This window comes from Bubalus bubalis, chromosome 6 (genome assembly GCF_019923935.1).
Source record: "Bubalus bubalis isolate 160015118507 breed Murrah chromosome 6, NDDB_SH_1, whole genome shotgun sequence".
In the NCBI taxonomy this organism is placed as follows: domain Eukaryota; kingdom Metazoa; phylum Chordata; class Mammalia; order Artiodactyla; family Bovidae; genus Bubalus; species Bubalus bubalis.
Genome location: NC_059162.1, coordinates 67,090,699 through 67,111,718, shown reverse-complemented (window position 1 = coordinate 67,111,718; position 21,020 = coordinate 67,090,699). Strand labels below are relative to the sequence as shown.

The 21,020-nt window shown below is 38.7% G+C and overlaps 1 protein-coding gene across 3 annotated transcripts in view; it reads left to right on the top strand.

Annotated features, from left to right (window-relative positions):
• AK5 (adenylate kinase 5) overlaps positions 1 to 21,020 on the top strand; it is a 254,392-nt gene that overhangs the window by 15,595 nt on the left and 217,777 nt on the right. For all 3 annotated transcript variants that reach the window (XM_044944833.2, XM_006068419.4, XM_006068418.4), the window contains exons 4-5: positions 412 to 581; positions 678 to 791. In XM_044944833.2, coding sequence (XP_044800768.2) covers positions 412 to 581; positions 678 to 791 — 284 coding nt within the window. The remainder of the gene's footprint in view (positions 1 to 411; positions 582 to 677; positions 792 to 21,020) is intronic.

Below are 21,020 nucleotides of genomic sequence, written 5' to 3'. Positions count from 1 at the left end.
GAACTCTATTGTTGTGTAATACATTTCTGTCATTTTGATCATTGTCTTTTGTATCTCACAGAATTTTTTTTTATTACAGAGGATAAAAGTATTAGAGCTTACACAGAAAACAATAGAAGTGGCTTCAGCTGCATTATTCAACTTTTAAAATTAGTTGTTTACGAAAATTGGTGAAGGAAAAAAGGTCTCTTTTATTTAATAAGTTGATCATGACAATTCTACCCTTTCCTTAACAAAATCCACGCTTTCTCTGCATTCAGAGGTGGCTCTGAGAATGTCACAAACAAGTAGAATAGTTTCCACACTGGTTGCTGGTCTAGATTCTTCATCTCAAGATGAAGACAATAGCTGTATAAAAGGGAATTTCTTATTGTATCGGAAGGTCACAGTTTTGCTTATTTTAAATGACAGGTGGTCCAGGAAGTGGAAAGGGTACTCAGAGTTTGAAAATCGCAGAACGTTATGGATTTCAGTACATTTCAGTAGGAGAATTATTAAGGAAGAAGATCCACAGTACCAGCAGCAATAGGAAATGGAGTCTTATTGCCAAAATAATTACAACTGGAGAATTGGCCCCACAGGTACTCTTATAATTTGCTTCTGTCCTGCAAAGATTCTTCTACTTGTTGTCAGTGTAAGTTTAACTGTGGTTTTTCATCTTTTTTCTTAAAAAAAAGGAAACAACAATTACAGAGATAAAACAAAAATTGATGCAAATGCCTGATGAAGTGGGCATTGTTATCGATGGATTTCCAAGAGACGTCGCTCAGGCTCTATCTTTTGAGGACCAAGTAAGACTGTCTCCTTATATTTTAAATGACTTTTTTTTTTTTTTGCTTAAATCTTTGATATTAAAAATATATACATTTCTTGAAAGACTTGCTGTTATTTGGAATGAATTTGGCCTGGAAATGAACAAGTACATACATTTGGGTTGGCAAAAGGTCATTTCTTTGGCACAAGTGCTTAAAAACTGAAGACAGGCTCTGCCAAAAAGAAAAGATAACTAATAATAGAATTCATGATTTTTTATTTAAACATGAAAATCTCTCTAGCCTTATTTCAAAATACTTTCCATAAGATTGTATTTTTAATCTTTAATTGTTTAAAACAAGCCTTGTTCAGGGATTTCTCTGGTGGTCCAGTGGCTAAGACTCCACATTCCCAATGCAGGCGGACTGATTTCCATCTCTGGTCAGGGAACTGGATCCCATATGCTGTAACTAAGTAGATCCGGCATGCGGCAACCAAGATCAAGGATCCCACGTGCTGCAAATAAGACCTGGTGCGGCCAAATAAGTTAATTAATTTATTTTTTTTAAAGCAAGCCAATTTTAGTATATGTGCTGCCGAAGCGAGCCATGATCAGTACTGCCCAGGGAAGTAAAATATCACCCTACCTATAACAAGGTATGGTTTATAGTTCAGTTTTCCAAAACTTACTTAAATTTGAGCAGACTATGCCTGCTCAATATTCAACAACCTATTTTAAAGGGAAATAAATCAATTAAAATATTTTGTTTCCTTATATATTTAACTATTTAATTTTGAAAAGCTAGTGTGACTAATTTTTCATTCAAAAATTTTAATTACAAAGATAACAAATATTAGGGCTTCCCTCGTGGCTTAGATGGTAAAGCATGCAATGCAGGAGACCTGGGTTTGATCCCTGGGTCAAGAAGACCCCCTGGAGAAGGGAATGACTACCCAGTCCAGTATTTTTGCCTGGAGAATTCCATGGACAGTAGTTCCTGGTGGGCTACAATCCATGGGGGTCTCAAAGAGTCAGACACAACTGACTAACACTCACACACAGCAAATTTTAAGTCTTGGTGTAAAAAGCGAATTTCCATTAATACTCTTCTTCCATTCCACTGTCTGTCCTCTCCTGAGAAATAGAAGTAGCATTAAGCTTATTATGTATCCTTCCAAGCCATTTTCTATACATTGCACTTTTACACACCCAGGCATTGATATGTGTCCATGCTCATATACAAATGCAGTTTTAATTTTCATAGCTATTTCCCAACTGTCCTCCAAAAAGACTTTTCCAAGTTATAGTCCCATTGATGTTGAATAACAGTATATTTCCCCAGACCCTTTCCAACCAGATATAATTTATATTTAAAAATTTTGCCACCCTGATAAGTAAAAACTATTTTTATATTTATATTTCTTTAGTTATTACTGAGGTTAAGTATATTTTCAGATACTTATTGACCATGTGTATTTCTTCCTTATGTGAATACCTGCTTTCCTTTGCCTATTTTTCTACAAAGTTGTTTATCTTTTGCTTATTTAGAGAAGCTTTTAATATATGACAGATATTATATCAAAGAGGACTGAGTGAAATAAGGTGTCAATTTGTGTCTCATATAAAAGAAGTCTGGAGTTAGTTTCAAGGGCAGAAGATTGCTTCGTGAAAGCAATCTTCTGAATATTGAATACATGTGTGTGTGTGTGTGTGTGTGTGTGTGTGTGTGTGCTCAGTCACTCAGTCTGACTCTTTGTGACTCCATGGACTGTAGCCCACCATGCCCCTCTGTCCATGGGATTTCCCAGGCAAGAATACTGGAGTGGGTTGCCATTCCTTTCTCCAGGGCATCTTCCCAACCTGTGTCTCCTGCGTCTCCTGCATTGGCAGGTGGAATCTTTACCACTGAGCTCCCTGGGAAGCCCACCTTTGAATACTCACATTAACTGTTTTGGGGATGTGTATTGTGCTGGAATATTTTTCTCTCCTGATCATATTTCTCCCTCCAGAATCTCTGATGCTTAGTGAGCTTAAGGATTTAGTTCTAATTGCTCTGGCTTTGAAGAGAGAAAAGCTTAAAGAAAAAATCAAACTTTTGCTGTTGCTATTGCTACCAAATGATATTGCTGTTGAAAACAGGGACCTCATCAGCCATTCCATTGATTCATGATTATGGTGGAAGCATGATAGCCAAGTAGGCAGGAGTTCACACCCAAACCTGGTCCACATTACATGTTGAATAAAATGCACTTGGCAAGTACAAGCAGAAAACTACATGATTTGCTTTGTCTATTGCCTTTCAAATATGCTATGTGTCTCTCACTTCTTCCCTGGATCCTATACAGGATCCTAAACAGGCAGATCCTATAGTTTTCCTGCTCACTTTAAAATACTAACAGATAGTTTCATTTTCAGGTATTAAAAAACCCTGTCCACAATTATATCTCAATAAAGCCAGAAAAAAATTTTAATTAAAAAAAAAAGCTCAGCCCAATGTAAATCAAATCTTCAGCTTCTCATTCAGTTTGACATATGTCTACTATCCCCAGCTTGGGCCTAGTTCAGGCACAGAAACCTAAAGTGATGTGGCAGAATCCTGAAATTCTTCCTAGTGTTGCTTGCAGCAGGGCAGGTGGTGGGGAAGGGGCAGAAATGCGTGACTCTCCAGCTGCTATGTCTTCTATAGCCTGGGCATGAGCGATGACCATTCACAACAGTGGGTGAAAAGTCACAGTATCGGTTTGGGGCACGTGTTGCCAAGTTCCATAATATGGTCTGATATCTGTAGAATAAGCAGTGCATTTACTGTTCTCAACCACATTTCTGAAGCTAGAAAAGTCCAATTTAACACTTTCTTAGGTTGGCACTGTACCAGGTGCTTGCCCCTTGCTGGCAGTCCAGTGGTGCCTGAGGTTGCTGCTGCTGTTGCCGACCTGCAGTTCAGAGAGACGGAGGCAAAACTGCAGTGTTTAGGTAGAGCAAATGTTAGAGTCAGCCCTTATCACTCCACACTCTATGTAGGCTTAATCTCCTGGGGTGTTTTTTTTCTGGTACCATTTCTGACACCAAATGTGTGGCGAGTTTCCACACCAATTCTCCAATCCTCTGACACCAACTAGATGTCCAAGAATTGAATTCAACTCTGACATTAAATACCCAGAGTCAATGCAGACCCTACAGGTTAAGGCTCAGTCCCACATGACTGCCCCCCACTTCAGACATCATTCAAAAGTCTGAGGGGCACCTATATTCTGTCCACCCAGCTGTAAATTTGGAGATTTCTACAACATCCTCTTCAAGTTTGGTAATTCACTGGACTGACACAGAAATAAGGAGAATGCTTTACTTACATTGACCAGTTTATTACAAAGAATACAACTCAGGAAGAGCCGATGCATAAGGCGATGCATGGGGTTGGCGGTGGAGACCTAGCTGTGGGTGCACGACCCTTCCAGCACATGCGTGTGTTCCCCAAACATCATTGCTGGAGAGTTTTTATAAGCCAGTCTCAAATCCCTTCCTGTTCCTAGAGACTGGGGAGTGGGGCTGAAAGTTCCACCTTCTCGTCTCATGTTAGGTCTTTCTGCCAACCAGCCAGCATCCTAATGCTATCTAGGGCCCCGCCCTGAGTCACCTCATTAGCCTAGTCTCAAGTGTAGTCAGAAGGTGCTAATTATGAACAACAAAAGACACTGCTGTTACTCAGGAAATTCCAAGTGTTTTAGAAACTCTGGGCTGGGAGTCAGAGACAAACACTAAATATATATTTTCATTTTATCATACTCCTCAAAGTTTATTTTTAACTAGCTTTTTTTTTTTATTTTACTGCACATGTGAGCATGAATAAACACACATGCAAGTAGTTTCCCCCAAGACTTCCTCACAAGTCCAGAGCATAATAAGAGATGGATTTCTGACATCACCTATATATACTAGTGATGGTAAGACCATTGTAACAAAAAGACCTAACACTGAAGTGATCAAAGAACTGTATTTTTTTTTTCTTATAGAGAATAATGTCAATGAAAACAGTCCAGATTGGCAGAAGAGCTTTTCTCCTTGGGATCATTTAGTTTTGCTCCAAGTTGTTATTCTGCCACCTCCTAGGACATGTCATCATTGGTATGGTCAAAGCAGGGTTGCCATCACATATGGGTTCTAGCTGGCATGTAAGGAGAAGGGAACGTGAAGGTCTGAAGAGCCAGATTTGGGAAGCAATATCCATCACTTCTGTTCACATGATGTTGTTGAGAACTTAGGTGTATTGTAATTGCAAGGTCAGTACTTTCTTCAGTCAGTTCAGTCACTCAGTCATGTCCAACTCTTTGTGACTCCATGGACTGCAACACACCAGGCTTCCCTGTCCATCACCAACTCCTGGAGCTTGCTTAAACTCATGTCCATCGAGTCGGTGATGCCATCCAACCATCTCATCTTCTCTCATCCCCTTCTTCTACTGCCTTCAATATTTCCCAGCATCAGACTCTTTTCCAATCAGTCAATTCTTTACATTAGGTGGTCAAAGTACTGGAGCTTCAGCATCAGTCTTTCCAATGAATATTCAGATTGATTTCTTTTATGATTGACTGGTTTGATCTCCTTGTTGTCCAAGGGAATCTCAGACAACTCTCTGTTGCCTTCTCCAATACCACGGTTCAAAAGCATCAATTCTTTGGCACTCAATTTTTTTTATGGTCCAACTCTCACATCCATACATGACTACTGGAAAAACCATAGCTTTGACTAGACAGACCTTTGTTGGCAAAGTATTGTCTCTGCTTTTTAATATGCTTTCTCACAGCTTTTCTTCCAAGGAGTAAGTGTCTTTTAATTTCATGGCTGCAGTCACCATATGCAGTGATTCTGGAACCCAAGAAAATAAAGTCTCTCACTGTTTCCATTGTTTCCCCATCTATTTGCCATGTAAAGATGGGACCAGATGCCATGATCTTCGTTTTTTGAATAGCGAGTTTTAAACCAGCTTTTAAACTCTCCTCTTTCACTTTCATCAAGAGGCTCTTTAGTTCTTCACTTTCTGCCATAGGGTGGTGGTATCTGCATATCTGAGGTTATTGATATTTTTCCCTGCAATCTTGATTCCAGCTTGTGGTTCATCCAGCCCAACATTTCATATGATGTATTCTGCATATAAGTTAAATAAGCCAGGTGACAGTATACAGCCAAACATACTCCTTTCCCAATTTGGAACCAGTCTGATGTTCCACGTCCAGTTCTAAGTGTTGCTTCTTGACCTGCATATAGATTTCTCAGGAGGCAGATAAAGCGATCTGATATTTCAATCTCTTGAAGGATTTTCCACAGTTTGTCATGACCCACACAGTCACAGGCTTTAACGTAGTCAGCGAAGCAGAAGTTGATGTTTTTCTGGAATTCTCTTGCTTTTTCTCTGATCCAACAGATGTTGTCAATTTCATCTCTGGTTCCTCTGCCTTTTTAAATCCAGCTTGAACTTCTGGAAGTTCTCAATTTAAGTACTGTTGAAGCCTAACTTGAAGAATTTTCAGCATTATTTAGCTAGCATGTGAAATGAGTTCTATGGTGCAATAGTTTTAACATTCTTTGGCATTGCCTTTCTTTGGGATTGGAATGAAAACTGATCTTTTCTAGTCCTGTAGCCACTGCTGAGTTTTCCAAATTTGCTGGCATATTGAACTCAGTACTTTCACAGCATCATCTTTTAGGATTTGAAATAGCTCAACTGGCATTCCATCACCTCCACTAGCTTTGTTCGTAGTGATGCTTTCTAAGGCCCACTTGACTTCACATTCCAGGATGTCTGGCTCTAGGTGAGTGATCACACTACTATGGTTACCTGGGTCATGAAGATCTTTTTTGTAGCTCTTCTGTGTATTCTTGCTACCTCTTCTTAATATCTTCTGCTTCTGTTAGGTCCATATCATTTCTGCCCTTTACTGTGCCCGTCTTTGCATGAAATGTCCCCTTGGTATCTTCTATTTCTTTTTCTTTTATTGGTTTCCTCTATTTCTTTACACTGATCACTTGGGAAGGCTTTCTTATCTCTCTTTGCTATTCTTTAGAACTCTGCATTCAGATGGATATCTCTTTCATTTTCTCCTTTACCTTTCACGTCTTTTCTTTTCTTAGCTATTTGTAAGGCCTTTACAACCATTTTGCCTTTTTGCATTCTTCTTGGGGATGATTTTGATCACCGCCTCCTGTACAATGTTATAAACCTCCATCCATAGTTCTTCAGGCACTCTATCTATCAGATCTCATCCCTTGAATCTATTTGTCATTTCCACTGTATAATCATAAGGCATTTGATTTAGGTCATACCTGAATGGTCTTGGAGAAGGAAATGGCAACCCACTGCAGTATTCTTGCCTGGAGAATCCCATGGACAGAGGAGCCTGGTGGGCTACAGTCCACGGGGTCGCAAAGAGTCAGACATGACTGAGCGACTTCACTTTCGCTTTCACTTTGAATGGTCTAGTGGTTTTCCCTACTTTCTTCAATTTAAGTCTGAATTTTGCAATAAGGAGCTCATGATTTGAGCCACAGTCAGCTCCTGGTCTTGTTTTTGCTGACTGGTCATAGCAAACACCCTCTTCCAACAACACAAAGACAGTTCTACACATGGATATAACCAGATGGTCAATACCAAAATCAGATTGATTATATTCTTTGCAGCCGAAGATGGAGAAGCTCTGTACAGTCAGTACTTTCTTAGGCTTATCTATTTCTATTTATATGTTGTGAAACACAACCGAAAACAGTGAACACACACTAACATTCTAGCTCTTTTTAGCATTTTCTTCTCTAGCTGTGGGCTCCATAAGAACGTGGTCTGCCTTCGAAGTTATCGCAGTAGTGACTCCAATTATTTTGCAATGGCATCACAAGGGTCATCAACTTCCAGTCTAAAATATCTGCGCCTTTACTGACCAAGAAAACCAATTATATATGTTTTAGTTTTTGATATAGTAGTGTCCTACTCATGTTACTATTTCCATATTTGCTATAATTAAAAGACACAATGGCATAATAGAACCATATTTCTCTTGTATGTGACAGCCTTTCCATGAAAGAGGGTCATCATTCATTCACAGCTTTATTCTTCACATTCATTCAGAGATGCAGGTTTTTTCCAAGTTATTACTCCTCCAGCCCCTAAAGCAGTGGTTCTAGTTTTTTTGTTTGTTTGTTTTGGTTTGGTTTGGGTTGGTTAAGACCCTTTAACACTTTTAAAAATTATTAATGAATTCAAAAAGCTTTCATTTACATGGACTATATCTGTTGATATTTAGCATATGAGAAATTAAAACTGAAATCTTTAAATATTAAGTTATTTAAAAATAACAATAAATCCTCACAGGTTAACAGAGATAACACATTTTTGTGAAAAATAATCATATTTTCCAAAACTAAAAAAATAATAGTGATATGAGAAGCATTGCTTTCCATTTTTTAAAATCTCTTAAAATTGTAGCTTGATAAAAGAGAGCTGGGTTCTTATGTCTGCTTTTGCAGTCCCACTGCTATGATAACACACTTCCTGTAGCCACTGGGAAACTCCTGTACATTTGTTGGAGAATGAAAGTAAAAAGGCACACAGTTTCTCAGCATTAGTATGAGAATAGTTTTCACCTGTATTCTCCCCTAAAGGGGCCTCAGCAATCCCCATGGGTCTCGAGAACATGCTTTTTTAACTACTGCACTGGGACATGGTTGACAACTGTGTGGTAAAAGCTAGGTCACTAGATCGCTGTCATGGTTACTTCCAGATGTTTGAAAGACAGAATAGAGTGGAGAAGGTCCGTATTCAACTGCTTATGTCCCAGACCCCAAGGCAGCACACCACCACTTCTCACAGCCCATTGATGAGAACTTAGATCACATGGCTACATCCTAACTGTAAGGAAGGTTGGGACATGGAGTCACATGGTCAGTCACGGGCCTGGCTTCAGAGCTGTTATTACGGAAGCCAGGAAAACAGGTTTGAGAGACAACCAGCACTTTCCATCACAAACGACATATATTGCCCCATCTTTCCTTCCTGCTCTTCCTCCTCAGCGCACATTGCCCTCTCCCAGCTCTCAGACCTGCGGTTTGAAGCAGGAAATGGAGACTCTCCTTGTCGCCATAGTGTAGCCCAGGTTCTCCTTGCATTTTATGGTATTTCCTTCTGATTTGAGACAATTCTGCTCACCTTTGGCCTGATTGTTGGAAAGAGATAACAGACTGAAGAAGGGAAACGAATCAAGATAGGCAGGAACGGGAAATCTCAGATCTTTTCATCACCAACCAAACTCACTGCATAGCCAAGATTTCAATAGACAGTTTAGAGTCCACAGTCAGCACCAAAGCAAGGTGGTTTTTAAAGGTTATAGAATTTCATATTCCATGAGCTAGGAGTGGGGAGAAAAAAAGCTTGATTTCTATACTGAGGATTCATTAACACACAGTAAAGCTGAAACCAAGAATTCTGTGGTGCTATTATTGAAAATGAAGGTGGACCATTCACACTAAATCTATTTTTTTTTAATGACAATAATTAACAATATATTCAACTCTCTGGCCCCAGCTAATTCTCCAGTTTCATGTATGTACATGCACTTGCCACACCACTCTGGACTGCTTTCTGTTCTTGCGGTGACCTGCTCCTGCAATTTCCCCAGGGCTATTTCTATCATCCTATAACTTGCTGTTTTTCCTCATGCATTCTGGTTTTGAGATCTGTTTTGGTACATATAGATCAAGCTCATTCTTATAACTGTTTCATGATGTTATATTCTATAAATATTTCATATTTTAGTAGCAGAATTTCGGGTTGCTTTTATAATTACTACTGTTACCAAGAGCACTGATCAACATTCTTACAAACATTTTCCTTTACATATCTCAAAAAGATCTCTCAGGAATAGTTCTAGAAATGGGCTTTCTAGGGCAGAGGGAAGTTTGTGTGTGTGTGGGGGTGTGTGTGTCTTTAAATCTATATTTTAATTTTTGTTAATATATTATTAAAATTTGATTATATAAATTTATGATTACTTCTTTCCTATTTCTTTGATCTCACCAATACTTAGTTTCAAATTTTATTTTAGGTTAGTTGATACATTAGAAATGTTTCTATATTGCTGTTTTAATTTGTATTCTCCCAACCACTAGTGAATTGGAAAATCTGAAAAACTGTATTTATTGGCCATATGCATCTCCTCTTTTTAGAATTGTCTAAACATGACTGACCTTGGTCCTTTGGATTACTTGAGCTTTTAACTAGTGATTTGGACTTTCATGACACTAATTCTTTGTTATATATCTTGATCATATTTTCCTCCACTTTTTCTGAATCATAATTTAAAAATATACAGAATCATGTCCTATCTTTTGTCCTGTGGAAGTTTTACATTTTAATATGGTAAATTTGTTATTATTTTCCTTTTGGCTTTTGCATTTAGATCTTAAGAAAGCATTTCCCTATAGTCTCAAAAATATTCTATATTTTTCTAGCTATTTTTAGTTTTGTTTAGAAGGTCCAAGTATTTATTCTATCTGCATTAATTGTTGTATATAGTGTGAGTAGAGATAAAATTTTATTTTATGTTTTAAATGAAAATGAAAAATGTATCCACTGTTCCAAAAATCATGTGTTGACTAGTGCATCTTTTTCTTACTGAAATGATTTCTTCCTGTATAGACTTGGGTCTGCTACATGGCTTCTCTCCTCATTTGTTTTGTCTGTTAAGGTATTGCTACGTCGATATCATGATTTCAGTTGGAGCTTCCCCTGTGGCTCATATGGTAAAGAATCTGCCTGCAGCACAGGAGACCTCGGTTCAATTATAGGAACTCTAAATTATACCCTCATGCTTGAAGGACAGATCCCTCTTCTGTTCTAAGTTGGCTACACTTATCCATTTATTCTTCTTTATGGATTTTAGAATCAACTGGTCAGCCTCGTTAAAAACTGTAGAGATTTTTATTTGAATTTCAACATAGATTATATTATATAGACACTAATGTTTGGAGACCTATTTTCTCATCTATGAACACTGCCTTATCACTCCATTCATTCAAGTCTTGTTTTACGTTCTTCAAAAAGTAAAGTTTTATAGTTTTCCATAGAAAAGTCTTATACATTTTTTTACTAGCTTTGTTCCTAATTTTGCTACTATTATGAACGTGCTACTTCTTTCCTAACCAATTCTTCTTAGTGTGCAATTGATCTTTATGGAATTAGTGTTTGCTTTTGTATGTATATCTGTCTGTCTGTCTCTCCCCACAGATAGGAGCCTACTCCGTTCTTTGTCTCATGTATGCTGTAAACTTCCTTCCATTCTTCTTCCTTTCTCACCACTGTCATCCCATGACCCCCATCTCTGCCCTGCTAAGTTAGCACATGCCTTTAGTATATCAAGTTCCATTAGATGTTTGTTGGTTGGAAAATAAATATTAGTGTTATGGAAGGTAAGGAACCTGAAGTTCAGACAAGTTAAGTAATTTGCCCAAAGCCACCAGCAAGTGAAGTCAGAGTTAAGATTCCTAGGGAGGGGATACAGATATTCAAAACCATTGGCTTTCTGTCAACTTGAGATCACAAACCGGAAGCCCTCAAGCTGAATCAAGGGCTTCAGACAATTTTTTTTAAGTGGATCAAATTCTAAAATTGGAAGATTGCATATTGAAAAGCATGCTTCTGGCTTGTCTGAAAACTTGGAGGTTTGTAGCTCCCGGTCCATATTCCTATGTCTAGGTAGCTCTGCTGGCACGAGACAATGCGGGCACTTCTCAGTTCACGGCAGTCCCCAACTCCCACTCCAGCAGGTAGCTTCCTCTGCATCACCATCCTGGCCCTTAGAAGGCACTGGTGTCTGTACCTCATAGTGCCATGATCCTCCTCATGGTCCTTCCCTCGTTTCAGTTGTGGCTGATTTTAATTGTTGTTTTGTCTCACACACACACACAAGCAGACCTCACAAAGACATATAATCCCTCCATAGGCAACATATGGCTATCTGACATAGTGGGAGCCGCACCGTCAGTCTATATATTAAATATTTATGAAGCTTAATTTCTCCCACTTGTCAAATTTAAACAATCAATTTAAACTGATTATCTAATCTTTCTTTCCGCACTCCAGTTCATCATCTCGAGCCATCTTCTGGGACGCTTACATCCTGCTTGAGGAATCAGAGACTAGGGGATGAAGTATGTCTGCTTCATCAGAGATCATTAGCAGAATAACTGAAGTAATAGCTTCTTTAATGCAAATTCAAACTCTTGTTTAAAGTAGCAGTACACCATGGTTTGTTTTTAAGTGTGATGTTCATAGTTAAAGTACTGCATGCTAAGTCACTTCAGTCATGTCCAACTGTTTGTGAGACCATGAACTGCAGCCCGCCAGGCTCCTCTGTCCATGGAATTCTCCAAGCAGGTATACTGAAGTGGGTTGTCATGCCCTCCTCCAGGGGATCTTCCTGACCCAGGGATTGAACTTGCATCTCTTATGTCTCATGCATTGGCAGGTGGGTTCTTTACAACTAGCACCATCTGGGAAGCCCAGTTAAAGTGCTGATACTTAGTAAAAACAGACACTGAAGCGTTTTCACTTGGGTTGTAGTAGAGTGAGTGGTCAAGTAATGTGGAGGGGACTTTAAATCACCCTCAAGACACCCTACCTTTCACCATTGCTTGGGAATAATTATTTTAAATAAAGTGATGACACAATGTGACTGTAATTCACTGCAGACGGTGATTGCAGCCATGAAAATAAAAGATGCTTACTCCTTGGAAGGAAAGTTATGACCAACCTAGATAGCATATTAAAAAGCAGAGACAGTACTTTGCCAACAAAAGTCCATCTAGTCAAGACTATGGTTTTTCCAGTGGTCATGTATGGATGTGAAAGTTGGACTGTGAAGAAAGCTGAGCACCGAAGAATTGATGCTTTTGAACTGTGGTGTTGGAGAAGACTCTTGAGAGTCCCTTGGACTGCAAGAAGATCCAACCAGTCCATTCTAAAGGAGATCAGTCCTGGGTGTTCATTGGAAGGACTGATGCTGAAGCTAAAACTCCAATACTTTGGCCTCCTCATGTGAACAGTTGACTCATTGGAAAAGATCCTGATGCTGGGAGGGATTGGGGACAGGAGGAGAAGAGTACAACAGAGGATGAGATGGCTGGATGGCATCACCGACTCAATGGACATGTGTTTGAGTAAACTCCGGGAGTTGGTGATGGATAGGGAGGCCTGGCATGCTGCAGTTCATGGGGTCGCAAAGAGTCGGACACGACTGAGCGACTGAACTGAACTGAACTGAACTGAACGACCCAAGATTATCTTTATAATAATGTCAGTCTTACTCATTTGCATTCCTTCAGGCTTCTTGAGTGAGAGAAAAAGAACTGCAGGAATTGTGCTTCCGGGGGTCAGTCATGGCCCGGGAGGAGACACCACTCTTGTGAATTCCATTTATCATGCACTGTGGGATAAAAGAGGGTGAGACCTGCTGGAGCAAGTACATGCGACAGTTTAAAATTTTATTCTTTTTCTAGTTGTGATTTCCTCTAGGATCTGTAATTTAGCTTCACCTTTGCCATTTAAAAGGAGTCTAAAAATAGACTGAGTTTGAGTGAGTTTGGATATATGAGAAATTCTCAACTAGATAAATATATTTTTTAAAATGCTTAGAGATAAAAGAAAATCAATCCTCAGAAGGCTGTCATCCTACTTGCATAGTGAATTGATCTGACAGACTCATAATTTGATTTGCTGTTCCTAAGGGAGACAAATCTGATTTGCTTCTAAAGGGGAGTGATTTAATTTTAATTACACAATTTTTTTCTTCCTAAGCATTAGCACTCTTATGCAAAATATTAAAGGAAATGTGGATGTTTTCCCCCTGGAACTAATGACTTGAAGCTTGCTTATAATTATTTAATAATTAGGTTTTGAAATTGAGAATATATAACTAGGTGATTATTCATTTATTTTTATTGCAATGCGCTGTGACTACAAAAGACCATGAAAGTTAAAAGGCTGGTGAGATTTTTATAATTTCCTTAAAGCCAAAAGACAATTTCCAAATTTCATACGAAGAGAAAATCTACATCATCGTTGACTTTGCTGTGTAAATTAGGTACTGTTCTGCATAACAAATCACCCAATACTTAGCGGCTTAAACCAACAACATTTATAATTTTGCATGCTTTTTATGGGTCAGGAAATCAAAAACTGCTCAGCTGGTTGCTTTTGACTCAAAATCTCTTGGGTCATTGCATTTAAATGGTGGTTGGAATTCTTTACTAATGTGTCTGATACTTGGTTTGGGAAGAGGACTCAGACAACCGGGGTCTGGAACAGATGGAGTTCCTCAAGCACCTTTTTGTATTCCATCACATGGAGGTCTCAGGGTGACTGGACTTCACAGCAGCTTGGGGTTCCAAAGGCATGTCACCCAGGAGAGCCAGAGGAAACCCTGTCACTTTTTCTAACCTGGCTTCAAAAGTCATGCCTCACATCTATCACTTATTTTTTAGAAATGAATCATTAAGTCTGGCCCATATTCAAGAAGCAGGAAATTAGAACCCACTATTTTTTTTTTTTAAATGGGCTTCCCAGATGGCACAATGGTAAAGAATCCGACTGCCAATGCTGGAGACGTTGGTTCAATCCCTGGGTTGGGAAGATCCCCTAGAGAAGGAAATGGCAACCCACTCCAGTATTCTTCCCTGGTGACTCAGACGGTAAAGTGTCTGCCTACAATGCGGGAGGCTGGGGTTCAATCCCTGGGTCGGGAAGATCCTCTGGAGAAGGAAATGACAACCCACTCCAGTTCTCTTGCCTGGAAAATCCCATGGACAGAGGAGCATGGTGGGGTACAGTCCATGGGGTCACAAAGAGTTGGACAGGACTGAGCAATGTCACTCACTCACTCCAGTATTCTTGCCTGGGAAATCCCATGAACAGAAGAGCCTGGCAGGCTTCAGTCCACAGGGTCACAAAAGAATTGGATACGACTTAGCAACTAAACAACATTTTTTTTAAAAAAGAGAATGTCAAAAAATATGTGTTGGCATGTGTTGAACCACTATACCATGACAGTAAATAAATTCCTGATCATTCTTCACTTTGCTCATTCTGTCCCTTCCCTTCATTTCCTTTCTTTCTGGTCTTCTCATGCTTCGTGCTCACTTCCATCTATTGTCTTCTCTTTCCCACCTTTCTTGTCCTTATTCTCTCTGCATCTAGTCTGTCCTGTGTCCTGTGGCCAGATTGATATTTCTAAATGACCACTGTCATCATTTTCACTCTTCTGGATGAAACTCTTTAATGGCAGTTATTGTCCACAAACTTGTTTCTCCCTGTATGGTTTGTATCAGAATCAGGTATGTGCCTTGTCAAAAAAAAAAGTACATTGTTCAAGTCACTTCACAGAATTGCTGAATTAGAATTTCTCGTGGGTGGAACCCAAGAATCTGCAAATTAACAAGTTAAAAATCTTTAGCAAAGCTGATTGTTAAGCACACTAAAATGCAAATTGATTTAGTGTTTAACAGTGCACAGCAAAGGTTCTCAGCCATAGCATGTTGCCATAGTTATGGAGCAAGCTGGCTGTTGCTAATAATACTGAGGTTCTGAAATTAGAGCATACCCACAGTTATCCCAATAATGTCATCTTCACTAATCCTCACACTTGCTTTCTTGAGGGAAGAGAATTTCCTTACAATGAGAGGAATTTCACATAAGCTGTGTTCTCAATATTAGTGTCCTAAGGTTCTTGTGTCTCTATGAAATCTCTGCCCAAGGCCACGTGATCTGAGCTGAACCTGCATTGTCTTACCATCTCTGGAACACATTTTGCCCTTGTTCCCTCATTATCTGTCTTTCCCTGATAGTCATTTTTTACTGTTTGTCAAATTCCACCCTCCCTTGGACCCCTTCCCTTAGGATCCCAAGTCTTAAAGTTTCTCTCTTCTCTCATCTTATTGAGCAAAATATTCTACTGTCATATTTGTATAGAACTTATAGTACTTTAAATTAATAACTGTTAGTTCATTAGATTTCTGTGTCAGATTCCAACAGGAAAGATATAGAACATTCAAACGGGCTAAACAGAGTAGTTTTTTAATAAAGAAATATTGAAAAGGTGTGCATAGAACACAAAGAAACTACAAAGGATAGTTCAGTATTCCATGGTTGGTCAAAGTGCATCAGTTACCATCTTGAGGCTTACAGTGTGGTATGAGGAATAAGTTCCTTGAACCGCACCCCGACCCCCAAAAAAAACAGATACATGAAGCAGGCTTTGTTACAGAAATCTTGGCCTTTAGTAGAAAGGGATAGCCAGCCTTTGATGACCTCAGAGGACTAGAAATAAGGGTGTAGATATCTAGAATTTCCTCCTCTCCCTTCCTCCGGTCTCCTGCTTTTGTTGACCACAGCTCAAAACCAACCGGAAGCCACACAACAACAGAACCCATTGATTCACTCCAGAAAGTCAACCAGCCAGGGCCAGAGTTGGGGAGAGAATGGCAGAAAGTGGAGCAAGAGAGGGAGAAGGAAAAAATACTGCACAACTTCAAATTTATGGAGAGTCTTACATCTACTTTTTGTCATCCTTACAGCCCTGCAATGAACTATTGCATATAGTCATTGTTTTGTAACTCTATCTTCATTTTTTTATGTCAGCACACAGTGGTTTTAGTTCCCCAGAATGCTTGATAAGGATAAGTGATAAAAGACTTTCCCAGTGTTAACATTTTGTATTTTTTGCACAGTGATTCATTCAAGCATAAACTCCTGTATTTCCTTAATTTCCAGGCCCAATTCCCTTAATCTCTTTAATAGAAAAGACCAGTTCCTTGAGAAAATGCAGATGCAGTTATAATTTGAGTCTCCTCAGTAATTACCAAAAATATAAATTCAAATTAAGCTAGCCATGATATATTTTGGAAGCCCACAATACTACTCTCAGATCCTCCCAGTTTAGCCTCACTTACTCTAAGCACATTACATTCTATGTAGAGTAAATATGTGCACATATGTGCCCCATGTTATAAGAAAATAATGTCAGAGAAGCTGAGATTCTAGGATGAACAAACAGGGTCGTTGTTTACACTACAGAAGGACTCCTACCTTTTACAGGAAGATTCAACTGGGATTTTCATTATTTGGGTAGAAACAAACATAGTTTGGGCTTCCCTGGGGGTTCAGATGATAAAAATCTGCCTGCAATGTGGGAGACCGGGTTTCAATCCCTGGGTCAGGAAGGTCTGCTGGAGAAGGGCATGGCAACCCACTCCAGTATTCTTGCCTAGAGAATTCCATGGACAGAGGAGCCTGGCAGGCTACAGTTCATGGAGTTGCAAAGAACCAGACATGACTGAGTGACTAACACAAATATACTTTTGTTTTAAAAAAGGTGGCTTTTTAAAAATAAGGCACAGATGGGTTGAACATAAAAGACAGAAAAATGTATGCCCTGAAACTACTAAATATAAGAAAACCAGAATGACTTTACTGGTATTAGGTAAAGTAGACTCTAAGACAGAAACTATTAACAGAAATAGAGAGGAACTTCATGGTGACAGAAGGGCAATTCATAAAAAAGACAAGAAAATTATAACATGTATATATCTAATAAAAATTGTTTCAAAATATGTGAATCAAACAATTGACAGAAATAAGGAGAGAAACAGACAAATCCACATTCATAGTAATTTTAACAATCTTTTCTCCTTATTTCACATAAAAACAAGATGAAACATCAGTCAAGTCCTAGAAGATCTGAGGAACAGTAAACATAACTGGTATACAATATCCAGCAACTGCACAGTAGACTGTTTTCAAATGTAGAAAGGACCTTCATGAAGATAAACCAAACACAGGGCCATACACAGCCTTAAATTTTAAAAGCCTGAAATCTTATACGTGCATGCTCGGTCACTTGAGTCATGTCTGACTCTTTGTGACCCTGTAGGCTGCACCCACCAGGCTTCTTTGTCCATGGGATTCTCCAGGCAAGAATACTGGAGTGGGTTGCCATACCCTTCTCCAGTGAAATCGTATAGAGTATGTTCTTTGGCCACAATGGCAAGCAAATCCTTTGACAATATTCCACATTGGTTCATGGAAAAAAAAAAAACACAGCAAATTGGGAATAGAAGGGAGGAACTCTTTTAATATGGTAAGAGGCATCTATGAAAAAACCAATAGCTAATATCATACTTAATGATGAAATATTGAATACTTTCTCCCTAAAATTGGGAACTGCAGAGAAATCTACTCTTACCACTTCTATTAAACTTTGTACTGGAGGCTGTAATAATAACTAATACAAGATAAATAAAGCATAAATATAAGAAAAGAATAAGTAAATTTTTCTTTGTGTATGACATGATTATTTACAGAGAAAATCCTAAGGATTCTGCACAATGACTACTAAAACTAATAAATTTAGCAAGGTCACAGAATACAAGATCAATGTACAGATCATCTGTAGTTCTGTGCATTAGCAGCAAATTTTTATGTATTATAAAAATGGGGTGAGCCACCTTTGGCTTCTTGTTTAACTTCCCATGATGATTCCTTATTAAAAATTGACTTGGAAGAATATCTCTATACAAATACATAGTCATTGATACTAATGTGTAAAAGTGGATAAGAGAGAGAATAATACACATGTGTTTACATCAAAAAAATGGCAGTGACTAATTTTCTAATGTGGTCAGTAACACTGGATTCAGTTTTTTCTTGTGTGTGTGTGTGTATGTGTGTACCAATCATAGCCAAAAAGAAAAATCTCCCCATTCCTGCTTTAGATAATATGCTCCATGGGTACATAGGTTCATAGGAGTACAATTTCAGAGGCTACTTTATCCTGCATATCATAAATGGTGGTCCCCACCTCTAGGGGTTGCTGAGTCATTCCATAGACAAACAAAAGTAGGCAAAATAAGCACTTTCTCAATCAACTGGCAGTGAAGGTACAGCTTTTCCTAAATGGAAATTCCTAGCATTTTTTTTGAAGCCTTTTAAAAAATCTTTGAACCATAGAACTTGGTAGCTACTGATCCCAATTAGTAAATGAGAAAATTGAGGCTCAGGGAGGTTAAGTGACTGACTGTATTTCACAGATCTAGTTAATGTGAAAACCAGAGCAACTCCTAAGCTAGAATAATCAACCCACACTCCTGTGTCCAGTGTTCTTCCCACCCAGCTATTCTGTCTCCCTGAGCAATTAAAAAGGTCAAGCCTAGTCTCAAAGGACTGGGTTTTACTCCCCAAAAGAACCTTTTGGACTTAGATCCAAAAGGCAGTCCCAAAGATGTTTTGGTCAGTGGACAGCATATTAAAATGACTTTTTAATTTCCCAAAGGATCTATTTTGAAGGAGAAAGCACATTTAGTTTCTGCCATGTTTATTTCAAAATCATTGTTCGTCTTCATAGTCGTTTCTTTATAACTGTTTTTAAAGCATATCTAAGAGTCTTATAAATAGCATATTTTCTGGTTCCTCTCTGCCGAGTAAATGTGTTTGTATTTAAGAGAATAATTTTGAATTACATATGAGGAAAGCCTCTTTTTTTTTTCATATCAGAAAAAACTCTGTAAAAGTACTAACCATTAAGCATTAAAGCAAGTTGTTAGAGCCAACCATTGATTCTCCTTGTCTAGAAATTTTTAGAAATTCTTTAATATTATTTTTGTATACACTGAACACTCAATAGTTACTGAATGGGTAAATGAGTAAGTGATAATAAAGTGGATAATAGTTTAAAGTCTCTGGTGGACCTTTTCATATCCATGGCTTTTTGCTTCTATTAAAATTCAATAATAAGCCTTCTGAAAATTCACCCAACTATGAATTCTAATATATACTCTTCTACTATATATTATTCTACTATATATTATTTTTTTGCATTGTGTATGTACACATATGTATAGCTCCCCTGGTGGCTCAGATGGTAAAGAATCCACCTGCAGTGCAGGAGACCTGGGTTCAATCCCTGGGTCAGGAAGATCCTCTGAAGAAGGGAATGGCTATCCACTCCAGTATTCTTGCCTGGAGAATTCCATGAACAGAGGAGCCTGGTGGGTTGCAGTCCATGAGGTTGCAAAGAGTCGGACATGACTGAGTGACTAAAAGAAAAGATGTACCCACGTGTATGTATGGGTATACATACACAGGGATGGATAGATGATAGATAAATACATAGATGGATACAAAGGAAGGAGAGAAATATTTTGAAAGAGTTTCCAGCTCAGCTTTGCTTCTTCCCAAATCGCTCATACATTTCAAAGCACTAAATGAATAATCTAAAAATATCCTGTTAAGAGTTACTATATTTCAGTGCTCTGGCTCCCTGTTAGAGCAGAAAGGCCAGGGTGAAGGCAGCTGCCGCTGTGGCCAAAAAAGACTCAAAAGTCTGGTTTCAACTCAGTGGCACCAGAACAATTTGAAAAGACCCACTGTTACAAAGCTGCTGTCTTGAGAGCCTTGGAAAATTGCTCATTTACTAATGAAAAAGTAAGATAATGATTAGCCTGTTGAAACCATGGAGAAAAACATTAAAAATGGAAATCAACAATTTGGGGGGGAAAAAACCTGCCTTGATTTTAATTTTTAAAAAACCTTCTCTCTGCCACTATTAGCATTGAAAATCCAGTTAATTGTATGCTTGTGTGTGTTACACGTTATGACTGTTGAATGAGATTGAAACTAGTTTTTATGTGTAGCTTATGGAACAACCTCACTAATGTATATAAATCAATAGTGACAAAAATATTTCATCTGGTATACTATATTCAAATGGTAATGACTCCCTGGCCTATAACGCTGAGAAAGATGTCGAAGCTGAAGGCAGAGTTTGTGAACATTAGCAATGATGACCCTCTGCCCATTCCAGATAGAGAGCCTCCTGATGGCCCATATCTGTAGTGTGCAGACTGGAGATTATAACACTTTGAATTCCCATTCCCGATGATCTAGAACACTGAATCTACCAAGCCATGTGTTAGATCTTTATAGGAAAAAACCAAAACCTTTACCCACCTCAGGGAAGTGGAATTGTTTTTAAAGGAGCAAGGTATGGACTGGGGAACCCACAGAGCCTGCTCCTGATTGTCAGAAAGACTCCTGATTTCACATGTAGTGCCGGTCATTTCCCTGGGTAATCTCTCCATGTGACCATGGCTACCAGGCCATCAACTTCTAAAATAAACCTTGAGTTCATCACATTCTGTTACATCAGAGGAATATAGAGCTGGAGGCCAGATTATG